A 20,087-nucleotide genomic window follows, 5' to 3' on the forward strand; every position below is an offset into this window, starting at 1 on the left:
TAGGTAACGTTAAGGTTAGTTAGTGACTGATACCTGTAGTGGGGACGCAGGTAGATTAGTATGGATGATAATGACGAGGGAGCGCAATAGTTTAAAGGGACGACTGGGAAGCGCAAGTTTCAGAAGGGAGTAGTTAGCTGAGATGATGCCGTGTTTGTGAGAATTGAACAGGGGTGATTGCACAGGTGTGCAATTGGACAGGTGTGTGGAGCAGTGTATGAGTCGTGAGTGTGTGGATCAGCGCGAATGCGCTTGGGGAGAGAAGGGTGCAGGTGGCACCAAGTGTGAGAGCACAGGTGTGCAAGTACAGGTGTGTGGAGAGAGTTGGAGTAAGTGGTACGGAGTGGTGTGCATGGTGCGAAGGTGTGGATGGGGGAAGAGTGGACCCCTTTCACGAGTACCCGGGGCGGGTAGTGTAAGTGTTAGGTAGAGGGTATAGGTAAATTGTGGTTAGATATTGGCATCTGTGGTGCGGTTGCAGAATGGTGTTGTGGATGGGTGCATTAGTGTTGTGGAAATGGCTGGGCGTGTAGCCTGTTAGTGTGTGTAGTTGGTTGGGCACTCCACCACTGTGAGGATGTCGGCCAGGTGAGGCCGCAGGTGGGCTCTGGGAGCCGGTAGAGTTGTGGATGGGGCCCGAGGATCCGGAGGACGGACCCGGGTAGCCCAGTGCCAGAGAGGGCACCGAGTGGGGAGAGTGCGAGAGGGCCTTCCCCAGGTAGTTAGGTTAGGGTAAGGAGCAGGTAAGCTCGGAGGCAACTGCAGTGGTGGAGGTGTGCAGGTGGGTAGACCCGCTGGGAGAGGTACACGCCACAGCCCAGAAATTGTGCGAGGGCACCGGGAGATGAATCGGGGGAGTGAGACCCCAAATTGAAAAGCACCACAGTTTGGCCAATGGGAATTGGTTTTTAGAACCCATAGTGTAAGAGGGCCAATGGTTTGGCCGGAGAGAGACCCCGGGTAGTGTAAAGTTGTTAAAGTCATTTAGGAAATAGTTAGGATTGATGAACCTGTCGCACCATACGCAGCCACTTACCTGTGGTGATGATGATGACTCCACACCTGTGTTTTCTTTGTTTGTGTTGCAGAAATGAGAATTGCTGTTGGATTTGTGAGACGCATCACGACGTGGATGAGACATTGGGGTGATTCCATCTCTCCCTCCCTAGGAGGGACTGATGATGAATTGGTGATGGCAAATTTTGATGTTGAGTTGGAGATGGCAAATTTTGATGAGAGTTGAAAATGGCAAATTTGATTGGTTAGGAGGGAGAGAAGACGAATTTGGTTTATGGGAGGAACGGGGAAGACAGTAGGGATGTTTGTTGATTTGTAAAGTAGATGTTTATGGGTAGTGTTGTGTTTTGTGGATGCAGTAAGGGGTAAGGGAGGGGCCATGTAGGTTACCTGGTGGGGGGGGGGGGGCGTACGATAGGAACGTACCTGTCTCACCTGGTTCCCATGTGCCCCCAGTGTGCATTACCTTATATTGCGTGCACTTTTGCGCCCTTACCACCTTACTCACTTGTTTCTTCTTTTGTCTCCCACCTCCGAGGATCTGGCTTTGGGGTAGAGAGAGAGGAGAGAGAGGTGCTGGCTGCGCAGTTGTGGGCCTGCACTTTCGCTGTTTGCTGCCGGGATCGATACACCATATGGACCGCAATGTTTGTGGCCACCCACAATGGACCGCAGTTCGTTTGCGGCCAAGCACCACCCGGAGATGGACCTATGGGTCAACGTGGCACCTATGCCATAAAGGTGAACCACTGTTAATTAACACCACTGAAGGCCACACGAAGAGCAAGAGACACCTGCAGGGTTAGGGGTTGTCGAATTTATTTTTATTCCAATGAACAATGGTGACTGCACCGATTGGTGGTGGGGTGGTGCTGTTGATGCTCGGGAAGGGTGCTCTGCACGTTATTAAAGGCCGTCGGCCACAGAGCACTCGTGGGTTGGTGTATCGATGTTGGCAAGCGCGCTCTCTCTATGCATAACATCTGCATGTGTTCCTCCAAAAACAGGTCCTGGATCGTAGTGTAAATAGCAGCGTAGTCTTGTAAATAATGCTCCCTACCGGCTGTATGTTTAGTTTGAGGATTCTTTCCGGATTCGGTTATCCTGTGGGTGTGTTTCTGTGAGGAGAAGGGTGCAACGTCGCAGGGGGACATATTTACTCATTTGTGAATATCTGTAAAACTGTCGCACTCAGGGTAGAGTTAATAGTAGAGGGAACTACATTGCGTGCCACACTAAAGTAGGTAAAAATTTATCGGGTCGGGACGCCCCGAGGGTAGAGAAGGGTGCAATGTTGCGAATATGGAATTGGCCTCCATATCCGCTTGTAAATATTCCCCTATTTTCTCCAATACTCCCCAACTTTCCCCAACCCCCCATTCCCTAGTCCCATTGCATGTAAACAACAATCAGTAGAGCCGACCTTCCCCTTATTCCCCCATTAAATGGCGTGCCCAGGTCCACCGCACCACACGTAGACAACTTTCGGACATCTTCCTAGTTATTCTTAATCTATGTCAGTTAAGGCCTCGTTTCCATTAATTATGACTCTTCGTTGCACCAGAATGTGATTATATGGCATCAGTAGTGAGTTTAGGACCTTTCCCATACCTCCTCCCATCTTCTTCCCCAAACAACAACAATAACAACAACTACAACAACAATTACAACTACAACTACGACTACAACAACAGAGGGGCGGGGAGTGTGCGTCCTCACACCGGCTCGGTTACCCGCCATGACCATGCGCTCCACGGCGTTACCCCGAAGGGGCTGGCTGTCAGCTCCTCGTCAGGGGCGGAGCCAGTAACCCCCCCACGCACCCAATGAGAAGCAACGTGCCGATTCCATCTGGGGCGGAGCTAACGAGCCGAGGGCGTGTCACTCCCCGCCGGATATACGCGGCCCCGCGCCGGATGTGACGTAAGATGCGCCTCAGCTTGGAGAGAGAAGCCACCGCCACCCCCAGCGCGACGATACCTCCCCGCATCTTTGGACCGGACCGGACCGTACTGTACCCTGCCCCGAGCCCAGGAGGACCTGGAGCCATCGACACCCGCTTTCCTGCCATCAACCCCCGTGTGAGTCAGCCGTTGTCCCGTTTGTCTGTCGTCTGTCCGGGGTTAATATAAGAGTGTGTCTAAGTGCCTGTCTTTCTGTGATTATACCTCTAGCCCCTGTAATCTGACCTTTCCGTACGAATATAATCTCCTCCGGAGGTCTTGAGAATTGAAACATTGGTGTCGTATTGTGTTATTGTAATCCAGCCGGGTGTCTTCTTTTTCTTATTGAGCCAGCATCGCGCGACTAGTCAACGTTCGGCTTCGGGTATAATATCGAGTATAATCTTGTGCAGACGTGGTCATCCCAAAACCGCTCGGTGAATAACATCCAAGCCACGTCTGTAACAATATTATTAGTTTGTTGGTAACCGTTGGTGTGGTTTCATTATTGATTTTGACACTGAATAACAATTTTTTTCTGCCGTGGCTCCTCTCGGGGTTCGGAGGTATACCGAGACCAGGAGGTCGGGGAGGAACACGTAACACCATCCTCAATCCGACGGCATGGTAGAACGTTTCAATCGGACCCTAGACACCCAGCTGGCAAGGTATGTAAATGATACTCACACCGAATGGGATGAGGGGTTACCGCTGATTCTATCGTATATGGAGGACCATTGTCCCTTTATTTTGAATTTTGTGCAAGTATATGTTCTGTGTTCTAGGACTAAACAGGGGTAGAGTAGGGAACCCGGCATTTACTTAAATTAGATTATATAGCAGAGCCGGGATGGCTCTGGAAGAAGGATGGGAGCAGTGTTACACTCGTGGGGTGATTCATCAACGTGTGCAGTCTCTCAAATGAACGTTAAACAGGACATCACATATGTTGGATTTCGAACCCCCTCCCCCGCCCCCCCCCTCCTCCTCACTCAATACCAACCCACACCTCCTCTCCCCTTTCACTTTTCTCTCCCTTTCTGTCTGTCTCTATCTCTATCTCCCACCTATTTCTCTCTGCCCCTCTCTTGGTCCTGAGGAAGAAGAGGAGTGGGATGAGGGAGGGGAAGAGTGCGATGAGGGAGGGGAGAAGTGGGATGAGAGGGTGGGAAGGGACGTGGGAGGGGATTACCCTGGCCCATGTACAGTGTACGTCTCATTTGGATCACCCTGACCCATGCACAGTGTACGTCTCATGTGAATCACCCTGACCTGTGTGCGGTATACATTTCCTTTGGATGACCGTGACCCGTGTACAGTGTTCGTCTCGTGTGGATCACTCTGACCGGTGCACGTCTCATTTGGATCACCCTGACCTGTGTCCGTCTAGTTGGGATAACCCCGACCAGTGTATGGTGTCAATCTCATTTGAATCACCCTGACCCATGTATGTCTCATTTGGATCACCCTGACCCGTGTACAGTGTCCGTCTCATGTGAATCACCCTGACCTGTGTGCGGTATACATCTCCTTTGGATGACCGTGACCCGTGTACAGTGTACGTCTCATGTGGATCACCCTTACCCGTGAACAGTGTATGTCTCTTTTGGATCACCCTGACCTGTGTACAGTGTACGTCTCGTGTTAATCACCCTGCCGCGTGTACAGTGTACGTTTCATGAAGATCACCCTGACCCGTGTACAGTGTACGTCTCATGAAGATCACTCTGACCCGTGTACAGTGTACGTCTCGTGTGGATCACCCTTACCCCTGAACAGTGTATGTCTTTTTTGTATCACCCTGACCCGTGTACAGTGTACATCTCGTGTGGCTCACCCTGACCTGTGTACAGTGTACGTCTCGTGTGAATAACCCTGACGCATGTACAGTGTACATCTCATGAAGATCACCCTGACCCGTGTACGTCTCGTGTGGATCACCCTGACCAGTGGACATCTCGTGTGGATTACCCTGACCTGTGCACAGATAGTCCAGGAGCCAGTTTTCAAGAGAGGCCTAGAAAATGAGTTTTGTGCAACACCCACTACACAGTTGGTTTGTCATTTCAGGGTGCTTGGGATACATCTGTAGAACAAATCCAGCCCTGATGTAGTTAAATTGTGGCAGCAACAATAAATGGCAGCCACTTTTCTATTAAGGGGGTAGCGTAAAGCTCGAAATTGACGATTTTTTTCTTTGAATTTTTGTTTTTTCAGCTCTTCCAATAGGGACTCTTCAACATTATAATTAAAAGGATAGTGGGAAGTATGAGGGGATTTTCGTTATGCTGTTCAAGTATGATTTAAAATTTTTTTATTATTATACCTTGTATTATACCCAAAACACACAAAATCGCTGAAATATGTAGTTTTTGCTTTTCGACTGTAATTATGCAATATCATCTTTATGTTGTTCAAATGCCGTTATGGTTGTAATATGATATATCGTTATGATCTTTTCAAGAAACAAAATTGGACAATCCTTAAGTAAAGTCAGAAAAATATAGATTTCATTTCCCCTTAAATCATCAACCCCACTCCTGTTATGACCAAAAGTCCACTAAGTAATCTCAGCAAAAATATCTCACCGGGTCAAATCTGGCTGACCATCTAACGTTTCTTCATTTATATCATTGTTGTCTGCAGCTGCTTGTATGAACACACCTGGCCAGATGTTTGATGGGGTGACAACATCCAGAAGATTGGACTTGGCAACAACTTCCATAGCTAGGCTGGTATCGACTGCTTCAACTTCTTCATAAGATGAACAGTGGCCCATGCGGTTGAGTATGTTGATGACTTGTTTCGAACCAGTCAGGTGGCGTACTGACATGGCGAGACTTACATGCTTGGGTGTTTTTACTCTGCCATGTAAAGCGCTGTGTACAATATCTTGGCCAAGCATTATAACACGACGTTCATCTGCTGCATTAGGGTTGTCCTCAGTGTATCGTGGTGGAGCTGATTCCTTGCAGGTGACACAGCGCAGGAAGTTATATAGACTTTCTGGTAGCATGTCCTTGGACCTCCTCAGATTTAGATCACGAAGACTCAATGGGCGAATTTGGATGCCTGCACAGTCCTTCAAATCGGTCCTGATGATCTGAGCAGCATGGTAAATGGTGCTCATCGGCCCAGCGTCTGCATCGTCATGGGTAACGTATGTTGTATCAGTAGTTGCAATTTGTCTCTCTTTCAAATGAGCAGCATTGATAACTTCACATAGTGAGATCTTGCTGGAGTATACCAATTGAGATTTGCTTCGATCCTGCTGTTGATGAAAAACCACACTGTCCTTGAAGTGATTCTGGAGCCTTAGCTTGAGTCTCTGACTGGTATAGCTATCTGCTGTTTTAACATCCGTCAAAACCTCAGATTTACGCCTCGGACACCACCCCCCTCATACAAAAGTGGGTGCCATTTATTGTTGCTGCCACAATTCAACTGTACATCAGGGCTGGATTTGTTCTATAGATGTTCCCCAATCACCTGGAAGTGACAAACCAACTGTGTAGTGGGTGTTGCACGAAACCATTTTGAGCAGATTCTGGCTCCTGGAATAAGAGGACGTCTCGTGTGGATCACCCTGACCCGTGGACGTCTCGTGTGGATCACCCTGACACATGTACAGTGTACGTCTTGTGTGGATCACCCTGACCCGTGTACAGTGTACGCTTCGTGTGGATCGCACTGACCCGTGTACAGTGTATGTCTCGTGTGGATCACAATGACCCGTGTACAGTGTGTCTCGTGTGGATCACCCTGACCCGTGCACAGTGGACATGTCGTGTGGATCACCCTGACCCGTGTACAGTGTATGTCTTGTGTGAATCACCCTGACCCGTGCACAGTGGACGTCTCGTGTGGATCACATTGACCCTTGCACAGTGGACGTCTCGTGTGGATCACCCTGACCCGTCCGTGTACAGTGTACTTCTCGTGTGGATCGCCCTGACCCGTGTACAGTGAACGTCTCGTGTGGATCACCCTGACCTGTGTACAGTGTACGTCTCGTGTGGATCACCCTGCCCCGTGTGCAGTGGACATCTCGTGTGAATCACCCTGACCCGTGTACAGTGTACGTCTCATGTGAATCACCCTGACCAGTGTACAGTGTACGTCTCGTGTGGATCACCCTGACCCGTGTACAGTGTACATCTTGTGTGAATCACCCTTACCCGTATACAGTGTCCATCTCCTTTGGATCACCCTGACCTATTTACAGTGTACGTCTCGTTTGGATCACTTACTCGTGTACAGTGTCCGTCTCCTTTGGATCACCGTAGCCCATGTACAGTGTACGTCTCCAATGGATCACCCTGTCCTGTGTACAGTGTAGGCTCCAGTGGATCACCCTGTACCGTGTACAGTGTACGTCTCCGGTGGATCACCCTGTCCCATGTGCAGTGTATGCCTCGTGTGGATCACCCTGACCCGTCCATGTGCAGTGTACTTCTCGTGTGGATCACCATGACCGGTGTACAGTGTATGTCTCGTGTGGATCACCCTGACCCGTGCACAGTGGACATGTCATGTGGATCACCTTGACCCTTGCACAGTGGACGTCTGGTGTGGATCACCCTGACCCGTCCGTGTACAGTGTACTTCTCGTGTGGATCACCCTGACCCGTGTACACTGTACAGTGGACGTCTCGTGTGGATCACCCTGACCCGTCCGTGTACAGTGTACTTCTCGTGTGGATCACTCTGACCCGTGTACAGTGTGCATCTCGTTTGGAACAGTGTCCGTCTCCTTTGGATCACCGCAGCCCATGTACAGTGTACGACTCCAGTGGATCGCCCTGTCCCGTGTACAGTGTACGTCTCCAGTGGATCACCCTGACCCGTCCGTGTACAGTGTACTCGTATGGATCACCCTGACCCGTGTACAGTGGACGTCTGGTGTGGATCACCCTGACCCGTCCGTGTAAAGTGTACTTCTCGTGTGGATCACCCTGACCCGTTTACAATGTACGTCTCGTGTGAATCACCCTGGCCCGTGTACAGTGTACGTCTCCAGTACATCACTTTCACTTACCCGTGTTATCTGCTCGTGTATCGAACACTTCAGCTCGGATAACTCTTCTTCAGACAGAGACATCTTGTTTACAAATCGTCGGAGTTAGTCGAACCTTCCTGATCAGTGCACACCTGGAAATTCCAGTGGAATAGAGTTTTAAATCTTCAAAAACATCTCGACATCGACTCGATGGACCAACACGCTGTTTGCGAGGGTTCGCCACATACCGCTCCGTTTGAAATACTAATCATAAAGAAGATAATTAACAAACAACACGGAAATAAAACTGTACGTTAAAAAGACGTTATTTTATAACGTTAAAACGGTGAACTTTTGGTTATTGGTGGTTGTTGTTGTTTATGTCATGTTACCCATAGACACACATATATACACACACACACACACACACACACACACACACACACACACACACACACACACACACACACACACACACACACACACACACACACACACACACACACACACACACACACACATGTCATGATAAACCATTTTAAAATTGTTACTCTTTCCTAAATGTTGAAGATTATGTTAAAAAGGCGATTTCAGTTCCACATTTCACCCTAGCAACGGCAGGTTCAAAATTTAATTGAGCGTCACTGACAACGCACACAGCGCATGCGCAAAAGTCCTCATTAACATTGAAACGTGATTTGGATATTGGCGCGTCGGACCGACCGAGCATGTTTCGTCTTTAACTTTATTATCCTGAGTTCACGAGATTTGTTCTCTTATTCTAGACGTTTGTTTATTTTATATTTCAGGAAATCATTTTCTCTTCATAGAACTTTAATTTAAAGGAGTTTCCAAAGATGTTCGTGACGGGGAGTGTATAAGTACAGTTAGCTGTCTTCTTGGCTTGTTTCGATATACAGTACAATATTCAAATTGTTTGTCTCGTTTCAGAACAGCAGTAAAAGCCCATTTAAATATTGTACTGCAGTTAGGAATCGCGTTTTTAACATGTACACTGAAATGTTTTCATTCTGGTGTTTCTCACCTTGGTGTGCACCGCCACCGTGACGTGAGGTTTGGAACTTAGGAGGCTGAGGAGGAGGGAGGAGGTTTGGTTCAATTAACTCGAATACCGTGTGTGGGGGTCCGGAAACGTGTCCGTGAGGTATATGGGCTGTGGTGAGAGGAGGAGGAGGAGGGAGTCGAGGTGAAGAGGGGAGGAAGTCTAGGTGAGGGGGGGAGGGAGTCTAGGTGAGGGGGGGAGTTTAGGTGAGCGAGGAGAGAGGGTGAGTGAGGGGAGGAGGTCTAGGTGAGTGAGGAGGGCAAGGGAGTAGGTCCCGGGAAGTAGTGAGTAGAGGGGTGGAGAGTAGTGAGGAGAGGAGAGGACAGTAGTGAGCGAGTGAGGAGGGAAGGGAGCAGGTCCGTGTGAGGAGGGAGGTTCGGGCGAGTGAGGAGTCAACGTGAAGTTTTGGAGGAGGTGGGATGTCTGTGTGAGGTGTTCGTTGGTTGCAGGAGAGGGGATCTGTGTGGGAAGTTTTACCGTTGTGGCTCAGCAGGGACATCCTCGGTAGGGATGGGAGTGAGAGGGCCCCGTGAGGGATCAGGTGGGGGTCATGGTGCGCTCCCCATGATGTTGCGGGTTCAGGGGTATGTGCCCCCTAGGTTGACAGAACGTCCCGTGCCGGTGCTGCGGGTCCGAGTGTTGGATGCTGCAGAGTTGGACGATTCCTTGGAGGATCTTCTCTGGTCCCAGCTCTGCAGGTGTTTCCAGGTGCGTGGTCCCAGCTCTGCAGGTGCTTCCAGGTGCGCATCAGGACATGAAATCTGTTTCTTTCGACAAAGGTTTTTACTCTGCGCTTGTGGAGCGAAAAGCGAGGTTAGGCGATTGGGTGCGTACGTACGTGTGGCGTTGGTTGGTCCGATCGACACGAAATTTTACCATAGGAGCGCCTCCACCTGTAGAAGTTTTTTTTTTATCCATATGTATGACTTCATAGGTCACGTGGTACGGACGCCATCTTCGAAAAACGTTACACCTCTAAATCTCCAAAACTGCTCAACGGAAATTTTTTTAAACGTGGCTCATTGTCAAGTACACCCCATGTGAAACAAGATGTGTTAATGATGATGTCATCGGTGCCTTCATTATGACGTTATCATTCGACAAGTACAACGCTTCATCCATCCGATCAGTCTGTTTTCTTTTCTCTACAACTTTGTCCGATTGACACTAAATTTTCACCATAGGATCCGCCTCTGCCTGTAGAATTTTAGTGATAATTATGACATCATAGGTCACGTGGTATGAGGGATGAATGTATTGCAAAAATGCCTGGCATTTGACTGAAGGTGGCACAGGAATGTGGGATTTATTGGTTCATCGTTTGCCATTGGCCTTTTATTTTTCCCAAGTCATTCACGAACCGGCTGTCCATGCCTGAAGTCAAAATAATTTAATACTTACATTATTTGCGAACAGGTATCCCCACCCAGATCATACTATCCTCTTCAACGAACGTATCAAACAAGCCCGGCTACACCGCTGGTAGTCTTTTAGCCTTGTTCTTTGGGGGGGGGGGGGGGGGGGGTTGTGTGTGTGTGGGGGTTGTGTGTGTGTGTGTGTGTGTGTGTGTGTGTGTGTGTGTGTGTGTGTGTGTGTGTGTGTGTGTGTGTGTGTGTGTGTGTGTGTGTGTGTGAGATAGTGATAGTGCTCATTGTGATGTGTAGTGCAGTGCTATGTGCCTTGGTGTCATTGGAGTGTTTATTGATTTTGAAGGGGATGTGAGGAGGTTGGTACCTGAGCGGTTTGTTTGGAATCCGTGCTGGGTGTGCGAGTGTGAAATGTGAGGGTTTGTGAGGAGGTTGGTACCTGAGCGGTTTGTTTGGAATCCGTGCTGGGTGTGTGAGTGTGGAATGTGAGGATTTGTGAGGAGGTTGGTTGATTTTACATGAGCTGATGTAATCCTAATAATAATTTAGTGCACAATCAAGCACTTGATCTTTAAATGGCAACGTACTTTTTGTCTCCATAAAACGAGTCATCTCAGGGGGCACGCTTAATAATTCTTTTTGCGGATCCGCAACCCGAACAGATGTTTTTTGGTGGCCCGACCGTATATTATTTGCTGGTGAATCAAACTTCATAAAAATCATTATCCACTATCAAGTTACTATTTCTCACGACACCTATAGATCTAATTTCAGTGCTTTTCATACCAACAACCTCGCAACTCGTAATCACACAAAACTCCCGTCAGCCGTTTCATCACATCTACAGTTGTGGCCAGAAATATTGGCACCCTTGCACTTTTTTCAAATTACTCACAATTTTCTCCAATAATAAGTTGAAATTGACAAAAGTATTTGGCCTCCACAATTATTTATTTCACTGTTAATATTACAGAACCTTTGTTTTTGATTCAGAACTTAATGTATCCTTTTAAATCGGAAAATAAAAATAAATGGCATTGACAAAATTATTGACACCCTAGACTTAATATTTGGTATCACGGCCTTTGGACAAAATACCTGCAGTGAAGCGCTTCCTATAGCCGTGAATGAGCTTCCTCCACCTCTCTACTGGAAGTTTGTCCCACTCTTCTTGTGCAAACTGCTCCGGTTCTCCCAGATCTGAAGGGTACCTTCTCCCAACTGCTGTTTTCAGATCTCCCCACAGGTGTTCAATGGGATTTAGATCTGGACTCATTGCTGGCCACTTCAGAACATTCCAGCGTTTTGTCTTGAACCATTCCTGGGTGCTTTTTGAAGTGTGTCTGGGGTCATTGTCCTGCTGCGAGACCCATGACCTTCGACGGAGACCTACCGTTCGCAAATTCATTCTCGGTGCCACGGATAACCTCCCTACTGTTCGCAAAAGACATCGCAAAATCTTTAATGTCGAACAACTTGTTCCGGCAGATGGGACACCAAGCTTAAGGTCCATGAGAAGTTAGCTACCTGACAATGGCAAGGTGTCTCGGTCAGAGTAGTTCAGCTCTGGGGATTTATTCACAGTATTATTTTGGTTCTTAAAGGTGGTTAACATCCCTGGATCATATAGGTGTCATGTACAAGTGAAGACCTCACGCAACAATGCTGTATGTATTGTAGATGTGGTATATCACGTGACATTACCTTATTGTCCCATTTACGATTCAAATTGTCATTTCTCTCCCTCACCTTTGCCCCTCTCGTGCCCTGTATTCATTCTGTGAGAGTCTGTGTGAAGTTTAGTTTCAGGTAGGCCAGAGTAACACTGTATTCAAGTCATTTTGATCCTTTTTATCTCAACACTTGCTTGTAATGACTGTGGCCCGCTGATACCTTGAGGAAGATTTTATTATTATCAATTTTGCTGTTTTGCTATAACAATTGTGTTATTTGTTATTCCACCCTCCAATATGACTTCCTTCTGTTTAACTTTAGATATTTCATCCGGGCCTGCTCTCACCATGGGAACCAGAGTTGAGGTCTATTCTTACTTTCCTCCTCTGGCAGGTGTCTGTACTGGATAAAGGGGCAACTGTCGGACAGGTGATGTTAGGTATTCGTTACAGGTAGGTTCACGTTCAGTTCTGCCTCACATTTTGCTATGAACTTTACAAAAATTGGAGTGTGGTTTTTAGCTCCAGCATTTGCGATTCATCGTAACTGCGATTTGCGACCTTCCGGACAGTGAAGACTTCACTTCCGGCAGCCAATCACAGAACGCGTTGTTGCGAGCCGAGCCGAGCGCGTGCGCCATTACGGTTCGTAATTCGATTTCTTCCGGAGAAAATAATAATTTCTCGATTTCTTATGCGCATTATTTCTCCCAGAGCGAAGGGCGGAAGCGAAGAGCGTTGTTTTTTTTGTTTACGGGCGTACGGGCGTACGGGCGGGGTAGAGCGTACGGGTAGCGTTTTTTTTTTTTTTTGGCAAGGAACGGGCACCCACGTACGGGCATGCCCTAGGCACCCACGTACCCACGCACCCACGTACGGGCACACATTTTGACGATTACTACACTGCTACACAGACAAACTGTGGTGAACATACCTTCGGGAGTAAGGGTATTAATTAATTTGATAGTTATCTCCCAATTAATGTTAGAATAAATCATCTTGTAATTATCCAAATTCGCATTGTCAAGGTCAGTGTAGACAACTCCTCGTCTGCTTACCATCCCTCTGTGGTGTAGATAGACAGCTTCTTGTCTCCCTACCATCCCTCTGTGGTGTAGACAGCTCCTCGTCTGCGTACCATCCCTCTGTGGTGTAGACAGCTCCTCCCTCTACCTACCATCCCTCTGTGGTGTAGACAGCTCCTCGTCTGCGTACCATCCCTCTGTGGTGTAAATAGACAGCTCCTCGTCTGCATACCATCCCTCTGTGGTGTAGATAGACAGCTTCTTGTCTCCCTACCATCCCTCTGTGGTGTAGACAGCTCCTTGTCTGCCTACCATCCCTCATTGGTGTAGACAGCCTATCCTCTACCTACCCTCCCTCTGTGGTGTAGACAGCTCCTCCTCTACCTACCATCCCTCTGTGGTGTAGACAGCTCCTCCCTCTACCTACCATCCCTCTGTGGTGTAGACAGCTCCTCCCTCTACCTACCATCTCTCTGTGGTGTAGACAGCTCCTTGTCTGCCTACCATCCCTCATTGGTGTAGACAGCCTATCCTCTGCCTACCATCCGTCTGTGGTGTAGACAGCTCCTCGTCTCCCTACCATCCCTCTGTGGTGTAGACAGCTCCTTGTCTGCCTACCATCCCTCTGTGGTGTAGACAGCTCCTTGTCTGCCTTCCATACCTCTGTACTTTTGTCTCTATGTGCTGTCATTTCCTTTCGTTCCCTTTTTAACTCAACTGGACGTCGTCTGTCGTCGTCTGTCGTCTGTCGTCCGTTAACTTTTCGACGTTAACACTCCAGCGTCCACAAATATCAACCGATTCTGATCAAACTTGACATGCAGCATCCTTACCCCAAGGACCAGGTTGGTATTACATTTCAGCCCGATCCGTTGAAAAATGGCGGACTTAGGCGACCATTTTGTTTTTGGTCATGAAATGACGTTAACACTAGCATCCACAAATATTAACAGATTTTGATCAAACTTAGAATGTTTAACCCTTACCACACAAGGTAGGTTGCTATTGCATTCCAACCCGATCCGTCACAAAAAGGCCGCCATAGGCCGCCATATTGTTTTCAGCTCCGAAACGACGTTAAGACCTTAACGTCCACAAATATTTATGGATTTTGATCAAACTTGGTGTGTGAGACTCTTACCACACAAGGTAGGTTGCTATCGCATGCCAACCCGATCTGTCACAAAATGGCCGCCCTAGGCCGGCATTAAAGTTGTCCAGTCAGTTCAGTTGAGTTCTGCTTCCCTGGAAGCTCTAGTTTAATTTTGCAGCCAGTTGCTCTGTGTCGCGGCCCCCATGAGGGTGGGACCTCGGTATCATGGCGCTTCGTACTCGGAAGGATATGTGGCGGAGAGCACGCCAGTGAAGGAGCCGCGATGATGGCCTGCGTTGGGATAATAAAAGCCAGTAGTGCAAGCCTGGGTTGGAGAACAAGGACATGGCACTAGAATAGAGCGAGTTCCAATCTGTCTTGTGAGTGTGCCAAATGACGACGTCTCTGCACCTGACCTACTCACCTTGCACATCAGTGAGATGCAGCCGACACGGGGACGTATGCCATCTGACGGTGTCTCAACTTGAGGGAAGGCCAACCCCCCTCTACCTCCCCTCTTTCTTCTCTCCCCCACCTTTTCCCCTCTCGTACCCTGTATTCGTTCTGTGAGGGTCTGGTTAAAGTTTAGTTTTAAGTAGGCCAGAGTAAGACTATTTTTGTTGAGTACGCAAGTATTGTCAGGTTCTTCCTCATTTACCTTCGACAATTTACTTCAATTTCTTTATTGTGTGCCCATCCCATTTGTAAATTAAAACCAGTATTTTTAATTTATTCTCTGTGTTTTTTGGGTCACGGACACACTTTTAAATAAATGATTATTGGAGAATAAGCCCGCCAAAATGTTGGTGCGGAAATTAAATTAAAATTGATTTTCTTTTCTGCGCTTTCAGTTCACATTTGCCTTCTGAAAACGCGTTTCCTGCTTCGGCAATCCTGCCGAGTTATCCCCGGCAAAGCGGGTCTACTCCCTTTGGGCAAGACTGGCCCCATTAAAATACTATGGACATTGCAGTAATAGGACAAAAGCTTGTTGGACACGATTTTTTTTGTTCTTGGACAAAAGGTTATGTCGCAGCATAGAAACCTCTTGATTGTTGGTCACAATTGTTTGTCCGTTGTACGTGTGCTGACTAAGCCATTTCATTCCCAAATGTGTTGTACAATCCTCTCCACGAGTACGTTCCACTTTATTTAAAAACAAAATGACATGTACCTAACTTTGTTGGTGTTGGTTGTAAAAGTGCCAATGGCATTTCTTCCTGTGACCAGCATGCGCGCAGATGGGGCATCGCCCAATAGACGGGAGAGACTGCGGTTGGTGTGGTTGAGTGTTATAGGACGGTGGCTGCTCCGTCGGGCGCAAGTGATCGCGCCGAGCCGCACAGAGATGCCCGGGAGGGGTCGAGCAGTGACCGCGTTGCTGGGACTGGCGCATTCTGCCCGGGTGGCCTGTTGGTTGGTGTGTCTATTTGCGGGCGGCCCGATACGGCCCATGGAGCGCTTGCTTGGCATGCATATGAAGTTTTCGGGGAAGGCTGTGGCGAGACAGGTATTAATTTGTGGGGAATTGTGCTGGGATTTACATTGGGGTTCCAAAAAATGAGTAAGGTGAATGAAATGTTATGTGTTTCGAATTTGTTTCTCAGTTGTGGGTATCGTGGTGGCCGAGTGACGAGAATAGTGCATTGGTACCCAGGTGGTTGGTGCTTCAAATTCGACCCAAGGCAGCAGTCTTTGGGGTATTTATTCTAAACTTTAGTAATGGGCCAAATCTTTACAAACTAACAAGAATGTGCTACCAATTGCCTTCAACTACCAAATAATGTGCTACCAATGTAAGCAAATTGTATATTCAACAAGCATTACGCCTAGGTCCCCCGTCGGTGAAGTGATGCGAGTTGACAAAGTGGAAGACGCAGGAAACATGGAAGAGTCGATAATATTTGCGAGTGGGTTGGAGACACACCCACACACCAGATTATAAGTTAGTAGTTCGTTTATTTTTCAAGATATTTCGCTCACAAGGTTCAGACATATATGGCGGCGGCCATCTTGGATTTTGACGTGGCGACCCAATTTTCAATAGCGTTCTTCCTTTTGCCGAGATACACCCACACACCAGATTAGAAATTGGTACTTCGCTTATTTTTCAAGATATTCTGCTCACAAGGTTCAACGCACGCACGCACGGACGCACACACGGACAGAGGAGAAAACCATAGTCCCCCTTTCGCTCCGCGGTGCGACGGGGGACAAAAAACACTCCAAGGAAATATGGGTTCAACTAACGCTGCCATTGGCTAACATCTCCCAATCCAAAATTAAGGCTAGACGAATCAGCACTTGCTTTATCCGAACCATACATGGCTCAAAAACTTTAAATGGTGCGGAACAATGGAATATGTAAAAGGATAACTATAAGTTAACATGTTTTTGAATCAAAATAATTTAGGTGTGTGTAACTGAGAAGGCCACATTGTTTCCGTTTTGGTGAAGATCCGGATCCAAGAATGTTTCAAGTGATTCTTTACCATTGAGAGATATGGCAAGAAACTGTACGTAGCATGCAAGATTTCAAAAACCTGTGGATGGAATTGGACGAAACTTGGTGGACAGGTTGGGTGTTGAGATTTCGGACAGGTTCGATAAGGACAAATTGATTACATTTTGGTGAAGATCGGGATTTGGATCCATCAGTGGGATACAAGACGTAAACTGTCAGCTTGGTAGTTGTATGCGCTTTACCGAGTGCCATTTAGTTCATTTATGGAACATATTAATATTGAGTCAGGAAAGCCTCTCGGCGTCCCATGTCATAAAAATAAACGAATGAAATATCATATTGATCGCGACTGGACGTACAGTATCAGACAAGTCAATTTTGAGGTAACTGCCTTTGTTCTCCTGCGATTCGGTATCGTGTGGATAAGCATTTGTGCAAACATTTTCCAGTTTGCATATTGTGCAAGCATTCCGAGTTGTTTCCCCCTCCTATCCTGTCTGGATATCCAGGATGGTGTATGGTAGGTAAAGCACTTGCTCAGGTCCTGGTTGCCCAATTTCTGAGTGAGGAATCCTGAGTTGCTGGCGAGTGTGCCCGGCATTCCTGAACATGTATAATGAAAAACATGTCAATAACATACACTACATACCAAAAAGTATGTGGACACCCGAGCATCACACCCGTATGTGCTCGTCGAACATCTCATTCCAAAATCATGGGCATTAATATGGAGTTGGTCCCCCCCTTTGCTGCAATAACAGCCTCCACTCTTCTGGGAAGGCTTTCCACTAGATGTTGGAACATTTCTGCAGGGATTTGCTTCCATTCAGCCACAAGAACATTAGTGAGGTCAGTGATTAGGCCTGGCTCGCAGTCGGCGTTCCACTTAATCCCAAAGTGGTTCTATGGGGTTGAGGTCAGGGATCTGTGCAGGCCAGTCAAGTTCTTCCACACCGATCTCGACAAACCATTTCTATATGGACCTCACTTGGTGCACGGGGCGTTGCCATGCTGAAACAGGAAAGGGCCTTCCCCAAACTGTTACCACAAAGTTGGAAGCACACAATCATCTATAATGTCATTGTATGCTCTAGCATTAAGATTTCCCTTCACTGGAACTAAGGGGCCTAGCCCAAACCATGAAAAACAGGCCCAGACCATTATTCTTCCTCCACCAAACTTCACAGTTGGCACTATGCATTCAGGCAGGTAGCGTTCTCCTGGCATCCACCAAACCCAGATTCGTCCGTCTGACTGCCAGATGGTGAATCGTGATTCATCACTCCAGAGAACGCATTTCCACTGCTCCAGAGTCCAATGGCGATGTGCTTTACACCACTCCAGCCAACGCTTGGCATTGCACATTGTGATCTTAGGCTTGTGTTCGGCTGCTTGGCCATGGAAACCCATTTGCTCGACCAAGCTCCCGACGAACAGTTGTTGTGCTGACTTTGCTTCCAGAGGCAGTTTGGAACTCGGTAGTGAGTCTTACAACCGAGGACAGACGATTTTTACATGCTATGCGCTTCAGCACTCGGCAGTCCCGTTTTGTGAGCTTGCGTGGCCTACTACTTTGCGGCTGAGCTGTTGTTGCTCCTCGACGTTTCCACTTCACCATCACAGCACTTACAGTTGACCGGGGCAGCTTTAGCAGGGCAGAAATTTGACGAACTGACTTGTTGGAAAGGTGGCATCCTATGATGGTGCCACGTTGAAAGTCACTGAGCTCTTCAGTACGGCCCGTTCTACTGCCAATGTTTGTCGATGGAGATTGCATGGCTGTGTGCTTGATTGTACTCGTATATACTTGTCAGCAATGGGTGTGGCTGAAATAGCCGAATACACTAATTAGAAGGGGTGTCTGCATACTTTTGGCCCATGTAGTGTATGTTGCATCTCGTACATTGTCATTGGATTACCCTTTCAGGATATATCTTGACTGATCAAAGCTTTGTTCTTCCTCCATCCTGTAGGTTTCTTTCGAGTTCACAAGCCGAGAGCTTCTATGGGATGGTTTTGCTCAACTTTTAACTTCTACGTTCCCATTAATCCACACCACCTGGCCCTTCCGGAGATCGTCACAGATGTTTGGACATTTTCAACCTCGCTCAACGATCGCCAATGATGTACCAAGCTGCACGGCTTGCAAGAAAGCAGTCACATTGCCGCACACTGGCAATTGCTCACACCTTTTTTGTTACTACTGCCTGTCAAATTCTTTACTGTCCAACCCACGATATTGCTGTCCAGACTGTAGCCAACCACTGACTTGCGTAAGGCCTTTTTCCTGGCCATTGAGGGGTATTTCAGAGCTTGAGGAGTGATGATTATACTTGTCACTTGAGGATTTAAAAAAAACTGTAGTTGCACACCCAGTTACTGGGGAAACAATTTATTTTGAAAATTAGTGTTTAAGAGAAATTGATCAATATTAACAAGTAACAAAAGCATTTCAAATAAAACTAAATGTGGAGTACATTACATCTGAGCTATCCACTTTGTACGAGCTGAAGGGCTCGTCTATGACGAGCACTTAAGTTATGTTCTTGTCAAATAGTTTCAAATTAAACTAAACGGGCCACTTTATAACTGCGGGCAGTTACTGACCGGGTTCCAAGCTGCCCTGCTTTGATACAACCCCACTTTGATCGGACACGAGACCCATGACGTCCTCTTTATAAAACCGAATTCAGAATTGGATTTAAAATCTGAGGGCTCCTGTTTGTCTTTTTGGTCCACCAGGTCATTTGGGTATTTAAGGGTCTTCTGGGTATTTTGGGTTTTGAGGATCTTGGAGGTCTTGTGGGTCTTTGAAGGTCTGAGGGGTCACAGCAGTCTGAAAGGTCGAAAGGTACATTTCGACCCGAAATACGTAATTAAAGACCAATCCTGTCAATGCAATCATCAAAACTAGGGATTGGATAAGAGTCAGTTCTTCACGCTCTATTGAACAGTTTAAAATCGGTGCAACAACGGAAGCTGCCATCTTGCTTCGGTGCCAGGATGCAGGATGAACTCCATTCACTGTTACTAGGTTCAGTGATGTCATTCAGTGGATACGCAGACTTGTAAAATGTCAAATCAAACTCAGAATTTCATTTGTCAATCTTGAACACTTGTTTCTACCTTTGGTGACATCAGATAAAACAAAATTGCGTTTAAGTACAAGCTTTCCCAGGGAACGTGGCATGTGACATTGTAAGATGAAGGAAACGTGGAATCAGTGTGTCTCATCAAGGGATAAGAGAGAAGAGGAAGGGGGACGGGATGGTGAGAGGGGGTTGGATGGGATGGGGAGAGGGGGTTGAGAATGGGATGGGGAGTGGGGGTTGAGAATGGGATGGGGAGAGGGGGTTGAGAATGAGATGAGGAGAGGGGGTTGAGAATTATATGGGGAACTCTTCCCTACACCCACTAAGGAATGGAGTCGGGCATCATTTAAG

General features: G+C 47.4%; 2 protein-coding genes across 5 annotated transcripts in view; one reads left to right on the plus strand and one right to left on the minus strand.

The window, feature by feature from the left end:
- The window catches only part of CEP76 (centrosomal protein 76), a 100,320-nt gene extending 92,098 nt beyond the window's left edge, over window positions 1-8,222 (minus strand). For 2 of the 4 annotated variants that reach the window (XM_068127958.2, XM_068127956.2), the window contains exon 1: window positions 7,999-8,193. In XM_068127958.2, the coding sequence (XP_067984059.2) occupies window positions 7,999-8,061 (63 nt within the window). In that variant the 5' untranslated portion in view covers window positions 8,062-8,193. Of the gene's footprint in view, window positions 1-7,998 lie in introns of all 4 variants that reach the window. The other 2 variants (XM_068127957.2, XM_078785036.1) reach the window with 2 other exon arrangements.
- A 997-nt stretch (window positions 8,223-9,219) lies between these two features.
- PEX2 (peroxisomal biogenesis factor 2) lies at window positions 9,220-19,122 on the plus strand. The gene is made up of 4 exons (XM_068127944.2): window positions 9,220-9,730; window positions 12,385-12,515; window positions 15,411-15,690; window positions 18,618-19,122. Exons 1-4 carry the CDS (start codon window positions 9,533-9,535, stop codon window positions 18,966-18,968), a joined length of 960 nt encoding a protein of 319 aa, XP_067984045.2. The 5' UTR covers window positions 9,220-9,532; the 3' UTR covers window positions 18,969-19,122.
- The last annotated feature ends 965 nt before the right edge of the window (window positions 19,123-20,087 follow it).

This window comes from Myxine glutinosa, chromosome 9 (assembly GCF_964187855.1).
Source record: "Myxine glutinosa chromosome 9, kmMyxGlut1.1, whole genome shotgun sequence".
In the NCBI taxonomy this organism is placed as follows: domain Eukaryota; kingdom Metazoa; phylum Chordata; class Myxini; order Myxiniformes; family Myxinidae; genus Myxine; species Myxine glutinosa.